Source organism: Eutrema salsugineum, unplaced genomic scaffold (assembly GCF_000478725.1).
Source record: "Eutrema salsugineum unplaced genomic scaffold, Eutsalg1_0 scaffold_8, whole genome shotgun sequence".
In the NCBI taxonomy this organism is placed as follows: Eukaryota; Viridiplantae; Streptophyta; class Magnoliopsida; order Brassicales; family Brassicaceae; genus Eutrema; species Eutrema salsugineum.
Genome location: NW_006256414.1, coordinates 6,036,043 through 6,055,756, shown reverse-complemented (window position 1 = coordinate 6,055,756; position 19,714 = coordinate 6,036,043). Strand labels below are relative to the sequence as shown.

The 19,714-nt window shown below is 35.6% G+C and overlaps 2 protein-coding genes across 2 annotated transcripts; both read left to right on the top strand.

Moving 5' to 3' along the window:
- Positions 1–14,207: 14,207 nt before the first annotated feature.
- Positions 14,208–16,192, top strand: LOC18009540 (RNA-binding protein 1). Its single transcript, XM_006392225.2, has 3 exons — positions 14,208–14,247; positions 14,624–14,865; positions 15,099–16,192. The coding sequence occupies exons 2-3, from the start codon at positions 14,644–14,646 to the stop codon at positions 15,933–15,935; spliced, it is 1,059 nt and encodes a 352-aa protein (XP_006392287.1). The 5' UTR covers positions 14,208–14,247; positions 14,624–14,643; the 3' UTR covers positions 15,936–16,192.
- Positions 16,193–16,655: 463 nt separating this feature from the next.
- On the top strand, positions 16,656–18,083 carry LOC18009626 (GDSL esterase/lipase At1g58725). Its single transcript, XM_006392224.1, has 5 exons — positions 16,656–16,899; positions 16,997–17,127; positions 17,224–17,448; positions 17,534–17,789; positions 17,890–18,083. Exons 1-5 carry the CDS (start codon positions 16,656–16,658, stop codon positions 18,081–18,083), a joined length of 1,050 nt encoding a protein of 349 aa, XP_006392286.1.
- Positions 18,084–19,714: the final 1,631 nt, after the last annotated feature.

Below are 19,714 nucleotides of genomic sequence, written 5' to 3'. Positions count from 1 at the left end.
ACCAGATCCTGGAAATTATGGTAAACAGGTTTTGCTATTGGGAGAATTACGTATGTGCCACCTTCTTATATAGAAGCATACCATCTAAGAGTGTTGCTTAACAGTAACACTGTCAAGTGTCCGAAAAGCTTTAAGGATTTACGCAAAGTGCATGGAGTTATTCATCCTAAATTTAAAGATGCATGTTATGATTTAGGATTGCTTGATGATGATAAAAAGTATATTGAGGCTCTTAAGGAAGCAAGTTTATGGGCATCTGGCAAGTTCTTGCGCCGATTATTTGCTATTATTCTGGCTTCTAATTCTGTCACTGCACCTCAAGATCTTTGGAATTCAACGTGGGAATATCTTACTAAAGATATCTTATACAAGATGAAAAAAAAACAAAAAAATCAAAGTACATTTCCTAAACGTTTTTTTCATATATTTCTATAAATGATTACTCATATTCTAATAGATAAATAAATTTTTCTTACCTTGCAGATTTGATTATGTCTGATATGCAGTTGAAGAATCACACATTATTTAAGATAAAAAAAATACATGCGTCGAAATGGTAGCACTTTAAAAAAATTTGACACAATGCCTCGACCAGATGATGTTTCATTCGAAAAAGACAAGAATCCTCTGATTCTCAAAGAAAAAAGTTATGATCGTGATAAGTTACGTGCAGCACATAAAGAAATGTTGAAAACCATCACCGATGAACAAAAGAGTATATATATATGATCAAATTATTGGAGCAGTGAACAACAATAATGGTGGTATGTTTTTTGTATATGGTTTTAACGGAACGGGTAAGACTTTTTTATGGAGTATTCTTGGTGCTGCTCTTAGATCTGAAGGCATGATAGTTCTTAACGTTGCGTCTAGCGGGATAGCATCATTGCTGTTACAAGGAGGTCGAACTGCACATTCACGATTTGGCATCCCGATTGCTGTTAATTCAACAACAATTTGCTCAATAGCAATTCACCTCAGGTTGATCTGATAAGAGAAGAAAAGATTATCATATGGGACGAGGCTCCTATGATGAGTAAATATTGTTTTGAAACTCTGGATAGAAGTATGCGTGATATACTCAAAAAATGATGACGTTTTTGGTGGGAAAGTCATTGTATTCAGAGGAGATTTCAGGCAAATATTGCCTATTATTGTAGGAGGTATTAGCACCCAAACTCTTATGGCTACCATAAATTCTTTTACTTTATGGGACAGTTGTACGGTTTTATAACTAACCAAGAATATGAGGCTTCAAAAGGGTGCTGAAGGTGATCGCGTTAATGAGCTAGATGCCTTTTCAAAGTGGATTTTAGATGTAGGAGACGGCAAAATTATTTCGACTGACAACGATGAAGCCGAAATTGAAATCCCTGACGATTTACTGATAAAAGAATGTGCTGATCCTGTTAAAAAGATTGTAAGAGAAGTGTATGGTGATTCATATAGATCGGAAAGAAATCCAAAATTTTTTCAAGATAAAGCAATTCTTAGCCCGAGAAATGCAGACGTCGGATTAATAAATGAATACATGTTATCAGAAATACAAGGTAAACATATTTAACGCTTTATACATACAATCTTACACATTAGCTTCATAATGTGATCAACTGAACTTCGTAAAACATTTTTCTAGCTGAAGAACATACATATTCAAGCTCGGACAGTATTGATACTTCTGATAAGGGCAAGATTGACAAAAAAGTTTACACACAGAAATATCTTAATAGTATTAAGATATCAGGATTGCCGAACTATGAATTGAAATTGAAAATAGGGACACCTATTATGTTGCTTCGGAATATTGATCGTAGAGGTGGTTTATGCAATGGAACAAGACTCTTGGTAACACAGTTCGCCAAACATGTTATTCAAGCTAGCCACATAACTGGAGAATATATTGGTCAAAAGGACTTGATCCCACGAATGTTTGTTTCCCCCACAGAGACAAGATTTCCTTTTAGAATGAGGCGTAGACAATTTCCGGTAGCTATCGCCTATGCAATGACTATCAATAAAAGTCAAGGACAGACTTTGCAAAAGGTTGGCCTGTATTTACCAAAACCAGTATTTTTCCATGGACAACTTTATGTGGCTATATCATGTGTTACTTCAACAACTGGTTTGAAGATTCTGATAACGAATACAATGGGTCATCCACAAACCAAGACTTTGAACGTTGTATACAAAGCCGTCTTTCAGAATGTAAGGAAACAATAATTTTTTTTAGGTTTATAATTTTATTATTTAAATAATTTATTTAATCTTTTATTAAATGAAATTTTGGTTTACATATCCTTTTCTTATTAATGATTGTTCTCATTGTCGAGAATCAAACATAAAACAAATAGAGTACCAAACGATAATGGTGTTTGCAGAATTAATGAGTTTAAAAAAAATATATTATTATCCAACTAACCAATTTTATGACTATGAATGTTCTTCCAAAATTAAAAGTTTTTATAATACATAAACATTTAATATTATAGAAAAAACAAGTACTCAGCTTCATGAGCCTCGCAAACCGCACATTGCGCGAGTCCCCACCTAGTTGCTTAAATGAAAATGAACTAAAAAGGAAAGACAATATTGAACTAAAGCTTGAAAGAAAATCGGTGTAAATCAATTGGAAAGAAGGCGTTGGGCTTCAGAGAAGTTTTCTCAGGGGTACGAACGATTCAAAACATTGCTAGAGAGTAAAATTGATAAGATCTTAGCTTAAACTTTTCGAACTGGAGTCACGGATGTATGAATACGCCACTGTCGTGATCATAGACAACTATCTCTCTCAACCCTGACCAGTAGGTTTCCACTCTGGCCCTGGAAGAGAAGAGATGCATTATGTTTAAGACTCGTCAGCATTCACAAATCGCCCATAGGTAGGTTTCCACTCCTATGTTTGTTTTGCTCTCCCAAACTAGATCTGATACCTGATGAACACTTTCGTGTCACCAAGCATCTGGATCAGATTGTAGTTCATGACGCTACTCTCATGCAGTAAAAACGAATTCAGAAGAAAAAGTTCTAAGATTCGGCTCAAAAGCTCATGGAATCCTCATCGAACATATAAATCCCCATCGAAAATCCCTTAATCCCAACAATAAAACTACTCAGACATGATGAACGAAATTAAAGACATAATATTAAGAAGTAGAATAGAAACCGAAATTGAAAAAGAAAGAACAAGGGTTCAAGAGAACAAATCTCTCTCTCCCTAAAAGGTAAAGCAAAAACAATAAAAGTATGAAGTAAATATTTTGGTGGTGATAGGTTACACGATTTAGGGTTCCTAAGACATGTATTTATAGTGCTCAAGACCTCTCTGGACGTCACTTAGGGTTTCTCCGAATGTGGGCTTCAGAAATGGGCTTTTTGGGCTCGGAGGTTGATGGCCGCGGTCGGGACAAGTGTGACCGCGGGGAATGAGTGGTTTGCCGCGGTCGGGATGCTCCTGACCGCGGGAAATTGCTTGTTGGCCGCGGGTGGAAGTGCTTGCCGGCTGGTTTACGGGACATCTTGCTCTTCGCGTATCTTTTGATTGAACCGTTGGATTGCCAAGCTGTAAAGTGTGCTGGAAAGCTGATACTTCCATCTTTAAGGTCTCCAAATTTGAGCTGGATCAGACGGTGAGAAGGCCTTCACAGGGGTGAACTTCTGACGGTTTGACTCTGAGCTGAAATCTGGTTTTCTATCCATTTTGTTAAGCTTTTCCCTAAGTTACCTGAAAAGAGTCTTGGAACTACAAATACTAGAAAACCGTGATAAAAGTACTTAAAAATAATTAAAAACATAGAAAAAGTATTTCAAAACGGTCCATAAAAGTGGTCAAAATACGGTGTTATCAACTCCCCCATACTTAAACCTTAATTTGTTTGTCCTCAAACAAAGCAAAAACCTAAATTGGTTAAGTGAAAACAAAAATAGGGAATGCACAAATCTCATAGACATGGACTCCTAAACTAGGACTAAAGATAGTGCATCAATCCAAAACTTAGTCTAGAAAATTCTCACCAATGCACAAGAGATACTAGTCCACTTTTTCCGTCATGCAAAATTTAAACAATTTAAATCTTGATTCCTGTCAACTAGCTCTCTACATTCATTAAGTTCAATAGTGAGTTCTCATTAAAGACATCATCCAGGGTAGACGGCGTTTGGCATTAAAGGGCTGTTTAAGTGGTGGAGTTAAAGTGTTTCGGGTTACCTGAAGATCTGGAGGATGCAAGTTAATATTCAAAACCGCAAGAGAGATAAGGACCTGTTGATGACCACAGTTTTCAGTCACTTCTTCTTGCCAAATGTTGTTGCATAATCCTTCTTTCTTTGTTGTAAACAGTTGTTCCCCCAGACTTAGATTCTTTCCGGGAATCAGAAAACAATCTCCAAAACTCCATAACATCAAACTCCAGTTGCCTTGGGATTTAAAATTCGACCTCTCTAGACTCTCTAAGGCTTTTATTTCCTTTCTTTTCTTATTTTTCGGATTTTTTTTTTTTTTGGAAAGGAAATGCCTTTTAAAGAGAGAGAGACTAGAGGACGAGATTGTACCAAAATTTGAGATTTTTCTAAGGCAAACTGAGCTTCCTCTTGTGTTGAATCCTTCCGGGAATTTTTTCGGCAAATCGCAGGTCTCTGTCCTTGGTGGCTGAAAACTGCGTCGCTCCTCTTTCTCTCCAAGGTTTTTGCACTTATCTGCATATAAGACAATAGAAAACAAGAGTGCATGTGGTTTCAAAGAGGATTGGTTAAGGTGGGGAACTAGCTAAAGATGAACTAGCCATTCAGGATCAACAGAGAGTGGTAAAAGGATAAAAGAGTCTTGAATGTATGATTCGTTTCCCTGGTCTAATGCTTCAATGAGAAAGTTAAGTCCAAATTAAGTCCAAATAAAACAGAGCTAGTGTATCCCTTCATCTAAATCGATATCATTCAAATTCCTCTGGGGTACTTCGTTTCAAATGTGCTTAGCTACCGCCTAGTCTAGTCCTAAATTAAGAATGAGCAAGTCACTAGGAACAGTCTAAAGCACACAGTCAACTATCATTGATTCATGTTCACCATTCCCTTTAAAACGTATTTTGTTTTGAAAACCAGTTTTGAAAAACTTTAAGGAAAATACAAAAAGTGTAGATAATGCAAGACTCATGAAAGAAAAGTGGTTAGAAAGGGATGAAATCCTCTCCTAGACTTAAATCACACTGTCCTCAGTGTGAAACAAGTCAAGATTGGATGAGAAAAATGCATAGATAATCGAATTGGTAAGGCTAAAGAGAACTTACCTGGATCCGGGATGCTGGTGGAGATGAACCGGATTCATTCGAAGGGGTTTGGGAAGGTGATAGGTGGTGATGAAGGTGGTGGAAGGTGATGAATGAGGTGGAGGTTGATTGGTGAGGTGAAATGAGGTGAAGTGGGTGGTTTGGGGTAGGGTTTGATCTCAACGACCATTTACCGCGGTCAGGAGTCACGCGATCGCGGTAAACAGGTGCTTGGCCGCGGTCAGGATCACGCGACCGCGGTCGATGCTACGTTTCCCGCGGTCAGAACGTCTGCGACCGCGGGGGCTTATTTCGCGGCCTCATCCTGCTTCTCCTTGGTTCCTGCTGGGTCGAGCAGTCAGGTACCATCCTTTTTTTTGGTTTTTTTGGGTTTTTTGATTTTTTGGCTTTTTTGTTTTATAAGAAACACCTGAAACTAAGAAAAAGAAAAAGATCAAAAGAAAAAGAAAGAAAAATCCTAAAGAAAACAATACCTAAATGGGTTGCCTCCCATTGAGCGCTTTTGTTTTAAGTCGTTTAGCTCGACTTTTGGTGTTGGACGTTGCTTAGTCTGATGAAGAAGACCTTGTCCTGAGACAAGTCTTTTTCGACATCTCCTTGCTTTGCCTAGCAGGTTCTTCGTCGCTCCAAAGTTCTTCTTCAAACTCTTCTGTTGCAGAACGTTTTCCTGCTTTGTTGTTGTATGGGACAGCTTCTGTGAAGACATCTTTGTCGATATTAGCAAATGAAATCCTCCGGTTTGGCCAGTCCATTATAGCTCCCGAAGTTGCTAGAAAAGACCATCCGAGAATCACTGGATATGTTGCATCTCTCGTCTCGACAATGTAGAAGTCGACAAGCACTATGCAATCTCCTATTCTCAAAGGAATTTCATGAGCTATTCTTTGAGGTGTTGCATTGGAATCATCAGCTAGACTAATCTTTGCTCTAGTCCTGCGCAAGTGTTTAATACCAAGTCTGAAAGCAATTGCCTTGGACATCATGTTAAGACAAGCTCCAGAATCACATAGCACGTTTTTAAACATTTCTCCTCTAATAGAACAAGAGATAAGAAACTGACCTGTAGTCTTGACCTTATGGAGAATTCGAACTTGCCTTTCTCTGTAGGTGTTGACTGGTGTCTCAAACGCAGAATAGAATTCACAAATGAAAGCTGCAACGTCATATTCAATGATTGAATCGATGTATGGCATCTTTATCTCGCTGCATGTCTGGTCTTCTTGGATTGAAGAGTCAGCTGAATCTTCAACACATTCCTTTGCCATCATACAAGGTAATGATTCCTGCCAATCTTTTTCTTCATCTGAAACTTGGTTTTCTTCTTCCTGAGTTGCTTTTTTTAGGTGCTGGAGGTTGAAGTTGGGACAGAAGATGTATTATTTCCCTCTCAAAACCCGTAGGTGCATCTGAGCGACCAACTCCCGCGGTCAGAGGAGTCACGACCGCGGGAAACAGGGCTTTGGCCGCGGTCGGAACGCTTGGACCCGCGGCCCTGGATGTAAACTGCTCATAGTCTGTCTCTTCCTTCTTGTACTTGATACGAACCTCTCCAGCTTCTTTATTGGGTAGACTAGCATCATATGAACTCATACCAGGGCGTTGTTGTGCATCTTCATCAGGATCTTTGGGAGATTTCTTAGAAAACTTCTCAATTTGCTCAATGTTGGGCATCTGTTCCATTCTTGCATCAATCTCCCGTGCTTTGAGCTCGAGTCTGTTCAGCCTGTGCTCGATCTCTTGCAACTCTTCGTCTGTCTTCTCTCTATACCAGGAGGCGGATTCTCTGACTTCTTTAATCTCCTGTTTTGATTCAACAATATCACTTGAGTTTTGTATGATGTCATACCCTTGTCTTGTCTGCTATGTTGCGACTTGGTGGATCATCCTAGCTAGTGTTTGTGAGTCCTTGTGGGTTTGTTCTTCCAAAACTCGAACATGATTGGCCATATCATCGAATTTTTTGTTGAACTCTTCAGAGATTGAATCAATTTTCTTGAGCAGGGTGTTTTCGGTGAGAATCTGCTGATCAAGGAACTGGTTTATCATTCCTTCGAGGCGTCCCAAACGTCTGCTGATCCTCAAGTTGTCCTCTTGCTGATTAGGGTTCTGTAGTGGAGGATTACAGGCGTGTGGCTCGAAGTAGGTTGGAGGAGGACCATAAGGATCTTTCCGGCGTCGAACAGTCTCTCTGCGCCGGTGGTAAGGGTGGTTTGGCTGGCTGTATCGATCCATGTGACTAAGATTTCGTGCTTGGTGTTCTTCTCTGCGTCTGGTGGCTTGAGGAGTGTTATAGAAACCTTCCTCATAGTGTATATTTCGATTTATAGGATCCATATCTTCTGAAATGGAAACAAAATAACCGAAAAATGGAAATATGCAGAAAAGGGGTTCTAGAGTCGATTTACCAACCTTTCTTGGGGTTTTGCGGAAAAGAAAACGCGTGCCTTCCCCGGCAACGGCGCCAAAAACTTGATGTGTGGCGTGTGTGTGGGTTGTCAAGTTTTACCCTAAATGAAATCAATAGCCGCAAGTGCACAGCTGATCGATTGTAGTACTTAGGGATCGAATCCACAGGGAAGAAGGATCTTTTCCAGCAAAAGCCTTTGAAAGAAATATAAAGTAAGGAAGTCTAGAACCAAAACGGTTTTGTGGGGGTTTTGGTGGTTTGTTTAAAATGTAAAAACGAAATCTAAAAAGAACCTACGGGAATTAAATGGCCTAATAACTAAACTTAACGAAAATGAATAAAAACGAGAAAAACGGATATTCTAATTGCTTAAATGAAAATTAACTAAAAAGGAATGAGAATATTGAACTAAAGCTTGAAATAAAAACGGTGTAAATCTATAGGAAACAAGGCGTTGGGCTTCAGGGAAGTTTTCTCAGGGGTACGAACGATTCAAACATTGCTAGAGAGTAAATTTGATAAGATCTTAGCTTAAACTTTTCGAACTGGAGTCATGGACGTATGAATACGCCACTGTCGTGATCATAGACAACTATCTCTCTCAACCCTGACCAGTAGGTTTCCACTCTGGCCCTGGAAGAGAAGAGATGCATTATGTTTAAGACTCGTCAGCATTCACAAATCGCCCATAGGTAGGTTTCCACTCCTATGTTTGTTTTGCTCTCCCAAACTAGATCTGACACCAGATGAACACTTTCGTGTCACCAAGCATCTGGATCAGATTGTAGTTCATGACGCTACTCTCAAGCAGAAAAAACGAATTCAGAAGAAAAAGTTCTAAGATTCGGCTCAAAAGCTCATGGAATCCTCATCGAACATATAAATCCCCATCGAAAATCCCTTAATCCCAACAATAAAACTACTCAGACATAATGAACGAAATCAAAAACATAGTATTATTAAGTAGAATAGAAACCGAAATTGAAAAAGAAAGAACAAGGGTTCAAGAGACAAATCTCTCTCTCCCTAAAACCTAAAACTTAAAGAGTATTCTAAAACAATAAGAAAGATAGCATCCCCTCCGAAATAGGGTTCCTAGGACATGTATTTATAGTGCTCAAGACATCTTTGGACGTCATTTAGGGTTTCTCCAAATGAGGGAATCATTGTAGGCTTCAGAAATGGGCCTTCAGGCTCGGAGTTGGCTTGCCGCGGTCGGGATGGCTGTGACCGCAGGGAATGGACTGCTGGCCGCGGTCGGGATGCTTCTGACCGCGGGAAATGGCCTGTTGGCCGCAGGTGGAATTGCTTGCCGGCTGGTTTACGGGACATCTTGCTCTTCGCGTATCTTTTGATTGAACCGTTGGATTGCCAAGCTGTAAAGTGTGCTGGAAAGCTGATACTTCCATCTTTAAGGTCTCCAAATTTGAGCTTGATCGGACGGTGAGAAGACCTTCAATCAGGGGTGAACTTCTGATGGTTTGACTCTGAGCTGAAATCTGGTTTTCTATCCATTTTGTTAAGCTTTTCCCTAAGTTACTTGAAAAGAGTCTTGGAACTACAAATACTAGAAAAACGTGATAAAAGTACTTAAAAGCAATTAAAAACATAAAAAACATATTTCAAAATGGTCCATAAAAGTGGTCAATATACGGTGTTATCAGCCAACAAATTTGTTTATGGACTCCTTCAATAATGGGCCAATGAGATGGGCCACTGATTTTGTACTCGATCATAGCCACTGATTCTCGAAACTCTAAACCCAAAAGCATCTATCGCATTATATATACCTTTATTGCCTACATATTTTTTTAACGTACAAAAATCGTCTTCTGGTAGTAGTCAATGCTTTTTCTTTTTTTCTAGCAATCTTCTTCTTTATTATTCATAAAACTATAAGTTGTTAGTTTTTCTTGATTGCTTTCTTTATTGTTCATAAACTTATAATCTCTTTTTTTTTTCTAGACGTCTTCTTCTTTATTGTTCGTATAACTATAGGTGATTCGTTTTACTTGATTGTCCTATGTGTCTTTATTAAAAAAATTATGTGGCGTTTTAATTAGTGCTTATAGGTCGATCATTAATTCTACGTGTAAATACCCGTGACATGGATTTTTTCCTTCATTATGGGCCAGCGATTTTGTTTGTGGGCCACCGATCTTGAAGTCGGCCCTAGCCATTGATTTGGGTTATGGGCCACCGATATCAAAGTCGGTACTAACTTTAATCCTAGCGTATCCATCGTGCTATATATACTCCTCTCAGTTTTCATCATTTCTGACATACAACATCCGTCTTCTAAGGTCTAGCATTTTTAAAAAAAATTCATCCACGTCTTTTTAAAAAAATTGATATATACTATTATTTATGCATTTTCGTAATGACAACCTACTATTTTCTTATAGTTCATATTTCGCTGATTGAATATTTCATCTCTCGCCTTACAATAGTATTTTCAGGTAAATAAAAATTATGTTTTTTTATTTTAATTGATGTTTTAAATGTTTTTTCTGCTTCTAGACATTCTTCATATGTAAATCTATTGCCTAATAGTTCTTTCCTTCAAAAATTTTATGAATTTTCTGAAGCAGCTTTGTCCCCTCTGTGATCCCAGATTTTGCCAAATCACATGCCTCCATCTCAAATCGTTTTTACAGAATATGAACATTTTTCTGCCGATTTTTACTACTGTAAATTTACAGGTTGGTTGAAGTGTAATTATGACTATCCTAAAGCCATATCATATATGTGTTCTGAATTTCCGATCCATTGGGTTTGGGATCATAAAAACGTCAATGGCATCCTCTTCTTTGCGGCAACTCCAGACCGAGTATTATAGCCAAATGTAACCCTAACGCTGGTGAAGCCTACTACTTGAGAGTTTCATTGCATGTCGTTCGCGATCCATGTTTTTATATGAATATAAAAATTAATGATGTTGTCCACCCTACTTTCAAAGATGCATGTCATGATTTGGGTTTAATTCACGAAGATACTGAGTATATCGAAGCTTTCTATGAGGCAGGTCAACGGGTTCCCACTCCTCTCTTCGAATGATGTACACTGCTTTGTTACATGCAGGTTCTATGCCTTTTGTGATTGGAGATTCATTCAATGTTTTTAGTATAAGTTTCGTCAATTCTTTGCATTGTATTTGATTGTTTTTTCTTAATTATCTTATTTTAACAACTTCTTAGGGGGTGTTATTCAATCTGTATGTTGAAATCAACTCTACTAGATTAAAATAGATTAGATTTTAAAATTTTTTAATTCATTTAGAATCTAATGTATATGAGTTGTTTAAAATTTTAAGTTATTTAGCAGTGTATTTAGAAAATCACATGTTATCATTTAAAATCTAATAGAATAGAATTTTCAATAAATTTTGAATTTAAAAAATTCAAAGAAAAAAACAATCTAAAACCACATATGTACACGTAAAAAAAAAATTCATTTTCTGTGAACTTTTATCTCTTAAAAATGTGTTTTTTTTCTTTGATGACTTATGGGAAGAGAGAAGGGAGAGAGATATGTACTAGGGAAAAGAGAGAAATAGATAAATGAATGGGAAAAATAAGACGTGTGAGGAATAGAGAAATGGAGGGAAAAGAAAAAAAAATGGAGGGATGAAAGAGTGTTGTATTTGATTGATTAATACATAGAAGGAAGACAGAAAAAAACATAGGTGAATAATTATTTGTGTTAAATTTTATAATTATCAAAATCTAAGGGTAAAAGGTTGGATTTTGATTGTTAAATTTAACACATAAAAATATATTCAAATTCAGTTAAAATCTTTCACCTAAAATCAGTTGTAAGAATCTGTTAAACATGAATAACGTAAGATTTTAATTGACTTATTCAACTCTTTAATTGAATAACAAAGGATTTCAAACTCTATTAATGAAGAGATTCTAAATACATGAACCAATAACATTGGATTTTTATAGAGAAATCAAAATCAATTATTGAATAACAATGGATTGTAGATGGATTTAAACTCTATTAAAAACCATAATTGAATAACACCCCCTTAGATTTTTTCGTTGTGTTTGGATTTTAGTTATTTTCTCTAATGTACTTTCTAAATTTAATAATCATCAATAAAAATAAATGATTAAACAGATTTCTAATTAGTTTTTGCTAATTAATAATTTATGTATTGTTCTTGTTTTATCCATTCATAATTGTTATTTATTGTTATAAAAGACGTACATATATTTTTTCCTGATAAATCATATATACTGCTCTTACTTTTATTCACCTATAATTCTTACAACTTTGAAGTAGAAGTATAAAGAAGAAGATGTAGTTGATGATAAGAACTCAAAAAAAAAGATGAATTTGAATAAAACCATGGAGAATAAGAAGCAGATGAGAACATAAAACATTGAAGAAGAATAAGGATAAGAAAAAAAAGATGTTGGAGTTAAAGAAGGAATCCGGAAGAAAAAAATGAAAGATGAAAAAAACAAAGTAAAAGAAGGAGAAATGGGAAAATGAAGTAGCCAAGTAGGTGAAGATGAGAAAGAGATGAAGAAGAGTTTGATGAAGACCAAAGAGGAATAAGAAGTAGAAAATAAATAAGGCTAATAAAAATTTTAAAAAAAAAGAACTGAGAGAATACGAAGATGATGAAGAAGAAGTCAAAGATAATGATGAATATGCAAGAGAAGGGTGAGGAATAAGAAAATTGAAAGATACATAAGAGAAAGAAGAATAAAAAAGTACAAGTCAAAGACGATGAAGAAGAAGAATGAAAATATGAGGAAAAAGAAGATGAAGAAAACAAAAAGTATAAGTCAAAGATGAAAAATTTGGGGCAGCAAAAAAAAACAAAAGCCTTAAAATTGAAAACTGAAGAAGAAGACATATAAAAATAAAAATAAAAAAATAATAAGAAAAAATATGAAGAATAACTAAACCAAAAGATAAAGAATATGAAGAAAAGTAAAACAAAACAAAAGAGAAAGAAGAAGAAGAAGAAGAAGAAGACAAATCAGAAGAGAGAAATGAAATAGAAGTTGTAGACGAAGAAGAAGAGGAAAGAAAATATAAAGAATAAGAAAATTGACGTTGATAATAAAGAAGGAGGAAAAAAATGAAAAAGAAGACCAGAAAAAAAAGAAGAAAAAAAATTATGACATGACAAAAATATTGAAGAATAAGAAGGAAGTGGATGATGAATTTGGAGAAAGAGGAGATAGAAAGAAATTAAGTTAAAGTTTTCAGGGATATGTAGATGCTTCAGGGACATGTAGATGGAGAGAAAAAGAGAGAGAGAGAGAGAGAGAGCGTGAGGGGGATAAATCGAGAGAGAGAGGGAGAGAGAGAAAGAGAAATGGTAGAGAGAGTTAAACCTTATAGGAACATGATATTAAATCTATGATAGTTTGTATTTTCTGTATTTTTTTTTTATATTTGAAACACTTCTTACTATAAATGTAGTGATCTAAATCGTATAATATATACAGTTTAGGACGAAGGGGGAAGGAAGAGAATGAGAGAGAAATATTGAAATAGAGAGAGGGAGAGAGAGAGAATGATAGGAAGGGATGCATGGAGGTGAGAGAGAGAGTTAAAGTTTTCCAGTACATGTATTTGATTGATATAAAAAACGAAATAAAATATGAAGAATATGAAGTCGTGAGAACGAAGAAGACGAAGGTGATGAAGAAGAAAAAGAAGAATAAGTAGAATAAGAAAACTATGAGAAAAATATATAGAAAAGAAGAAGAAAAAGATGTGATAAAAAAAAAATTAAAGAATAAAAAGTAAGAAAAGACATATAGAATAAAAAGAAGAAAGACAAAGAAATAAAAGAAAATGAGAGAAACTAAAAAGAAGTCATGAAAGAAAAAGAAAAGATAAATATAGAAGATGATGAAGAAATATAAGGAAAAGACGATAAGAAAAACTAAAAGATAAATAAGAAGAAAAAAAAAGATCAAAAACAATTATGTGGAGACGAGGAACATGTCTTACTTCAATTGATATGTGAGTTCAATTACTTATTTAGTAAATATTTTTGTCTTTAGTTTTGGATAGTGTTTACTTTTTGGATTTGCTTTATATTATCATATATATATATATATGTTTTAAATAGTTGTTTTAATTCTTTAAAAATTTTCATTTATAACATTAAAATCTTTAAGCCCGTGCGGGCCAAACACCTAGTAACACATTAATAGTGAGATGAATAGTGCTGCAGATGTGTTATCGCAGAGAGTTTATGGAGATAATAATTTTGTTTTTGTTATATCTAATTCAGCTAAGTAATTATTTGTAGTTACCGTATATTTGCTGATTAATATAAGGTGTTAAATATATACGGTATGTTTTGGGCCTAAAACATTTTGAAGAAAGGAGTTTTTGATGATTTGGGTCTAAAACTTTTGGAAGAAAAGCTTTGAAGCCCATTAGTTTCTGTGTACAACATCGATATAAATTAAAAAACAAGAAATTAAAGTTTAACTGAAGCTACAAAGTTTTTAACTTTTAACTCGCCTCGACTTTCTCGTGCGGTGTCAAATCAAACTACTGTTCTCTCTCTCCTATCTGGTAAACTTTCCTCTTCGCCATGAAATTTGATGTTTTTTTTTCTAGGGTTTTTGTTTAAGCCCTGCAGATTTCTTCCGAAAAATTGGGGCTTTCTCAATTTCTCGTTTCTTCCACTTTTTTTTTCTCAGTGATTCGTGCTTAATTCAGTATCCATGTTCAAAGAATTTCACGAAATTAGGGTTTCCGTACATGTCACTGTTTGATTTTTAGGGGTTTTGCTTTTTGAACAGTCAAGAGGCACTCTTGATTTCCCAGCTCCAATCTTTTGACTTTGAATTTCTAAATTAGGGCAAGTTTCTTGGCCGATTCTGAGATAAAGGGCTTTTAAAAAAATCCAGTTTTTAAAAAGAATAGTAATTTGTGACAAAACCTGCAGATTAGGGTTTTTTTGGGGATATGGATTGTGAACGGTACAAGCTATTCGTTGGAGGCATACCAAGAGAGACTAGTGAAGAATCTCTGACGCAGTATTTCAGTAAATATGGAGTTGTGTTGGGAGCTATTGTTGCTAAGGACAAAGTCACTGGTCAGCCCAGAGGCTTTGGCTTTGTTCGCTTTGCTAATGCTGATGATGTTGATAAAGCTCTCAGTGATTCTCACCTCATTCTCGGTCAAGCCGTAAGTCAAACACTTCACTCTCTACTTATGTGTCCTGTCTTGTGTCACTTGTCTTGAGTGGGAATAGCTTTTGTATTTCAATTCGGTTTTGTAGATTTTCTTGATATGTTAAGTTGGTTTCGTGATGGTTTCTTGATGGTTTCTTGATTGATGAGAGATCAGTGAACACTTTGTTTGGATTTTTATTGGTTCTGCTTTCCGGATTGATCAGTATCTGATATCTTTATAATCAGGTCGATGTGAAAAAGGCGATTCCGAAACATGAGCAGCTGAGATATCAGCAACCGAACCTGCAACCATACGAGAGAAAAGTGCAACAGAACAATGGTGGTCTCCATGAAACGCAGAGTAATGGTAATAACATTAATAACCATAGGACCAAGAAGCTATTCGTTGGGGGTTTATCGTCTGAGACAACTGAAGAAGAGTTCAAGGCTTACTTTGAGAAATTCGGCAGGACGACCGATGTAGTTGTGATGCATGACAGTTTGACAAACAGGCCTAGGGGTTTCGGTTTTGTCACATATGATTCAGAGGACTCTGTTGAGATCGTTATGCAGACTAATTTCCATGAGCTGAGTAATAAACGTGTGGAGGTGAAACGGGCAATACCTAAAGAAGGAATCCAGAGCCAAAACCTTCCTCCTACATACAACAGCACCTTTCAAGCAACACCGTATGTCCCTGAGAGCAATGGTTATGGGATGGTTGTTCAGTATCCCCCTGTCTTTGGTTATCCTCAAGGTGTCCAAGGCCTTCACTATCCTTATGGTTACTCATTCACAGCTCAAGGGCCTAATGTTCCGGTTCCATGGAACAACACGATTATGCCAAACACCTGTTTTTACTGCCCACCTCTTCCTCTCACTGAGACTTCTTGTTATGTTCCATACATTAACGGGTTTGATCCTTCGGGTATGAGCATTGTTGGGTACAACGCAGTACCATCATGGCCTGTAGCTGGTGATGGAGCTCGTGCGATGATACCTCGTGAGGTGCCTAGTCATTCTCATAAGAGAATGAATGGAGGCAACATGGGGAAGCCATTGCCTAATGGTACATATAGATGATAGTTTCAGAATGATAAAATGCAGTTAGGCTCACAAGGTTAGTAAAATTCTTTGGACTCTTTAAATGGTTTTTTTTTAGATTTTCTCATCTTTCTTCTTCGTTAACTCTTCGGTGAATGTGTTGGTTGGTTTGGTCTCCCTTGTATATTACTTAGGTTTCCGATTTAACCCCAAAACATTTGTAATATATTACTGCATTTGTAATATATAACATACTGATTTCGTTCGACCTCTGTTTCTTTATGGGTTTTGTTCATTTTGTTTTCTTCTTTTATTATATGCTAGTAAATACCATTGGCAAATTCAAGATCAAATGCAGATAAAGAGATTAATTATGCAAATTAATAAAAAATATTAATTTTTCATGTTCAAGTTTAACTTAATGTTTTATTTTCTTTAATGAAATTTGCGGTTACATATCTGAATTCGGTGTAAGTTCCAAAGTTAGTATATCCAAGTTTTTAAAAACCAATGGATATCCCATTTCTATTGATAAGAAAGAACAATTCATTTTCGTTGTCCTTTAAACCAAAATATCAAAGTAACAAATAGTTGGAGATATCATACAAAACCTAACAAGTAACAATTACTGTTCAAGAAGACATTTTTAGAAGTTTAACAAACTGAAACAGTAGATATATACGCATGCATATCGTCAAAAGTTGTAAAGCACAAGCAAATATCTCGAGCAGAAAAAAAAAAAAAAGAGTAAATAAGACAATGAAGCTTCAAATGCTATGGCTCGCTCTGGTATTATTAGCCGTCGAAACTAATGCAGCGAAACAAATAAATAACACATCAATCCCAGCACTTATAGTGTTCGGAGATTCAATAATGGATACTGGTAATAACAACAATCTCCCTACTATTATGAAATGCAACTTCCCTCCTTACGGCAAAGATTTTCCCGGCGGCTCCGCCACCGGAAGATTTTCTGATGGAAGAGTTCCTTCTGATCTAATTGGTAATTGTTTGAGCCATTTTTAGATATGTTTATATAAAAAGAAGTATAACTGTTTGTTTATATCGTGACACATTTGTTTTAAACAAATTTATTTCAGCGGAAAAGTTGGGATTGGCTAAGACATTGCCAGCATATATGAACCCGAATTTGAAACCTAATGATCTTCTTAAAGGTGTAACGTTTGCATCTGGAGGAACTGGATACGATCCATTAACAGCTCAGATGATGGTATGTTATAATATATTTTTTCCATCATCACCGTTAGCTTTATCTTGTGGGTGATACATTTTCTATGATTTTAATTTTTTGTTTTTGTTTTTGTAGTCGGTGATATCCGTGTGGGATCAACTAACATATTTCAAAGAATATATTTCAAAGATCAAACAACATTTTGGAGAAGAAAAAGCTCAAAATATCTTGGACCATAGTTTTTTTCTCGTGGTTTCTAGTAGCAATGACCTTGCTCACACTTATTTACCTCGAGCTCATAGATATGATCGTACATCGTATGCAAATTTCTTGGCTGACTCAGCAGTCAAATTCGTAAGAGTAAGTATTAATCTACATTTGAATTTCTATATATAAACATTAAAAAAATATATCCAATACTAATTATCTTCTATTTAATATTTAGGAATTACATAAGCTAGGAGCTCGAAAAATTGGAGTGTTTAGTGCAGTACCTGTTGGATGTGTACCACTTCAAAGAACAGTGTTTGGAGGTTTACTAACAAGAAGATGTAATGAACCTTTAAACAATATGGCAAAACAATTCAACTCAAGACTTTCTCCAGCATTGGATTCTTTAGACAAAGAGTTGGATGGTGTTATCCTTTACATTGATGTTTATGATACTCTTTACGACATGATCCAAAACCCTAAAAAATACGGTAAGTTCATCATATATATATATATATATATAATTATATTTCCGTTTGTATTATATAGACGTGAACTATTTTATAAGTAAATTATCTCATTATGTTTCAGGTTTTGAAGTAGCTAACAGAGGATGTTGTGGTACCGGTTTAGTTGCAATATCGTATATGTGTAACTCATTGAATCCATTCACATGTACTAATTCTTCGGCCTATATATTTTGGGATAGCTACCATCCGACTGAAAGGGCTTATCAAGTTATTGTTGACACATTACTCGACAAATTTATAAGCAAAGTGTTGTGATGTAATCATCTAAATTTAACATATGTATATCTTTATGCCTCCTTATATTTCTTCACCTCATTCTTGCCTCTATGTATTTATTCATTCATTCTTGAATTTTTAATGCATTATTCAAATTTTACTCAATCAATTTATCAACTTCAAGTGCCATGAAGATAAAAATATTATACATATATACTCATTTATAAAATAATATATTTTCAAATATTTTACAAATCCTAATGTAAAACCAAAGTAAAATAAACTTTTTTTTCTTCATTGGAATTTATATTTGCTTTATAATGTTCATTGGTAATAAATGGCTTAATCGATAGTGGACATGAGTGAAAAATTGAAATCCTTTGTCGTCCAAATTAAATACTGGCACGTAACATGTTAAAATAGTAAAGGTTAAAAAAACATGTTAAAATAGTAAAATACATGTTAATTCGAGCATTAGAAACACGATATTTCTCAATGTGATAAAGCCTCGCTGCGACTTGCTGATTTCAGCGTTGGCTAATTTTTTATCGTTTGCTTTCTATTTTAGTTTCTAAAAAAATTATCATTTTAAACTTGAATAAGACTATGGAAGCTCCTAGTCCAATGGTCAACTAAGACTATGTCCAATTGTAGCAACTCTAAAAAGAATGTTTAAATATTATTTAATTATTAAATTTGAAATCATTTTTATTTTGTAACATGTGTGTGTTAGTGTTTAATAAGCACTACTGCTTACAACACTTAAATAAGCGTTGCTGCTACAATTATTATATTTTTGTGATTTAATTTTTTTTTAAAATTATCTAAATACTCTTTCTAAACAACTGCATTAAACATGTTCTAAATATTTCGTTAATGCTTTTACACCAAAATATCTGGATTTTAATTTCCACAAAATACAATTTCTGCAAATTATTAATAAAAACAAATTTATTATAAAAAAAAAATTCAGAAGCGACCTCTCTCTCCTCTACGACTTTTGACAGCCTTTAAGTAACCTCTACAAAGCAGCCTCCCTCTCCTCTCTTCTTTTTCTCTTAGTTTTTCCTTTTTCTAAGCCTCCTTGCCTCTCCAGAGGTTTGCTTTGCTGGAGAAAGCTTTCTCTTTTTATTTTTATTTGCTTTTCTCTTTTGGTCAGTGCTTCATCCTCGGTTAGTGCTCTCCTTCCCTGAGTTGGCGGCAGATCTGGAATTTTCAGCATAGCTGCAGCGGTTCGGCATGAGATTAATGGTGGTGGTGCTTTGCAGATCTCTAATCTGATGAGGACAAGATCGGGTGAAGCTTTCTCAAACACCGCGTCTAATCCTCTCGTCTTCTTTAAGGGTGTTCTCGGCGACGACTGTAGCGGGAGTGTTGAGTTTAGATGCGGCGGTTTGGGTTGGAAGCTTGAACTATTGGAAACTCATGAGTAAGACTGTTTGTTAGAGGGCACAGATGGGTTTGTGAAAGGAGCTTTTCCAATGGCGGCTGAACACGGCGACTGAGGTTTCTCGAGGATCTCTAGGCGTGGTATAGACTCTCCTCCCACTGGCGGTCTTTTGGGTTTGCTCCGGATCGGCTTTCTCCTCCATCCAAAAATTTTCTTGCTTCTTCTTCTCCTGAATCTTTTATCGCGAGGTTCAGCTCTCCTTTGATTCCAGTTTCAGGTC

Excerpts from the sequence above, each read along its gene's own strand:
- LOC18009626 (XM_006392224.1), top strand. The coding sequence starts at position 16,656 with ATGAAGCTTCAAATGCTATGGCTCGCTCTGGTATTATTAGCCGTCGAA. Across the intron at positions 16,900-16,996 it reads AGTTCCTTCTGATCTAATTG|CGGAAAAGTTGGGATTGGCT; the intron begins GTAATTGTTTGA and ends AATTTATTTCAG. Across the intron at positions 17,128-17,223 it reads CATTAACAGCTCAGATGATG|TCGGTGATATCCGTGTGGGA; the intron begins GTATGTTATAAT and ends TTGTTTTTGTAG.
- LOC18009540 (XM_006392225.2), top strand. The coding sequence starts at position 14,644 with ATGGATTGTGAACGGTACAAGCTATTCGTTGGAGGCATACCAAGAGAG. Across the intron at positions 14,866-15,098 it reads ACCTCATTCTCGGTCAAGCC|GTCGATGTGAAAAAGGCGAT; the intron begins GTAAGTCAAACA and ends CTTTATAATCAG.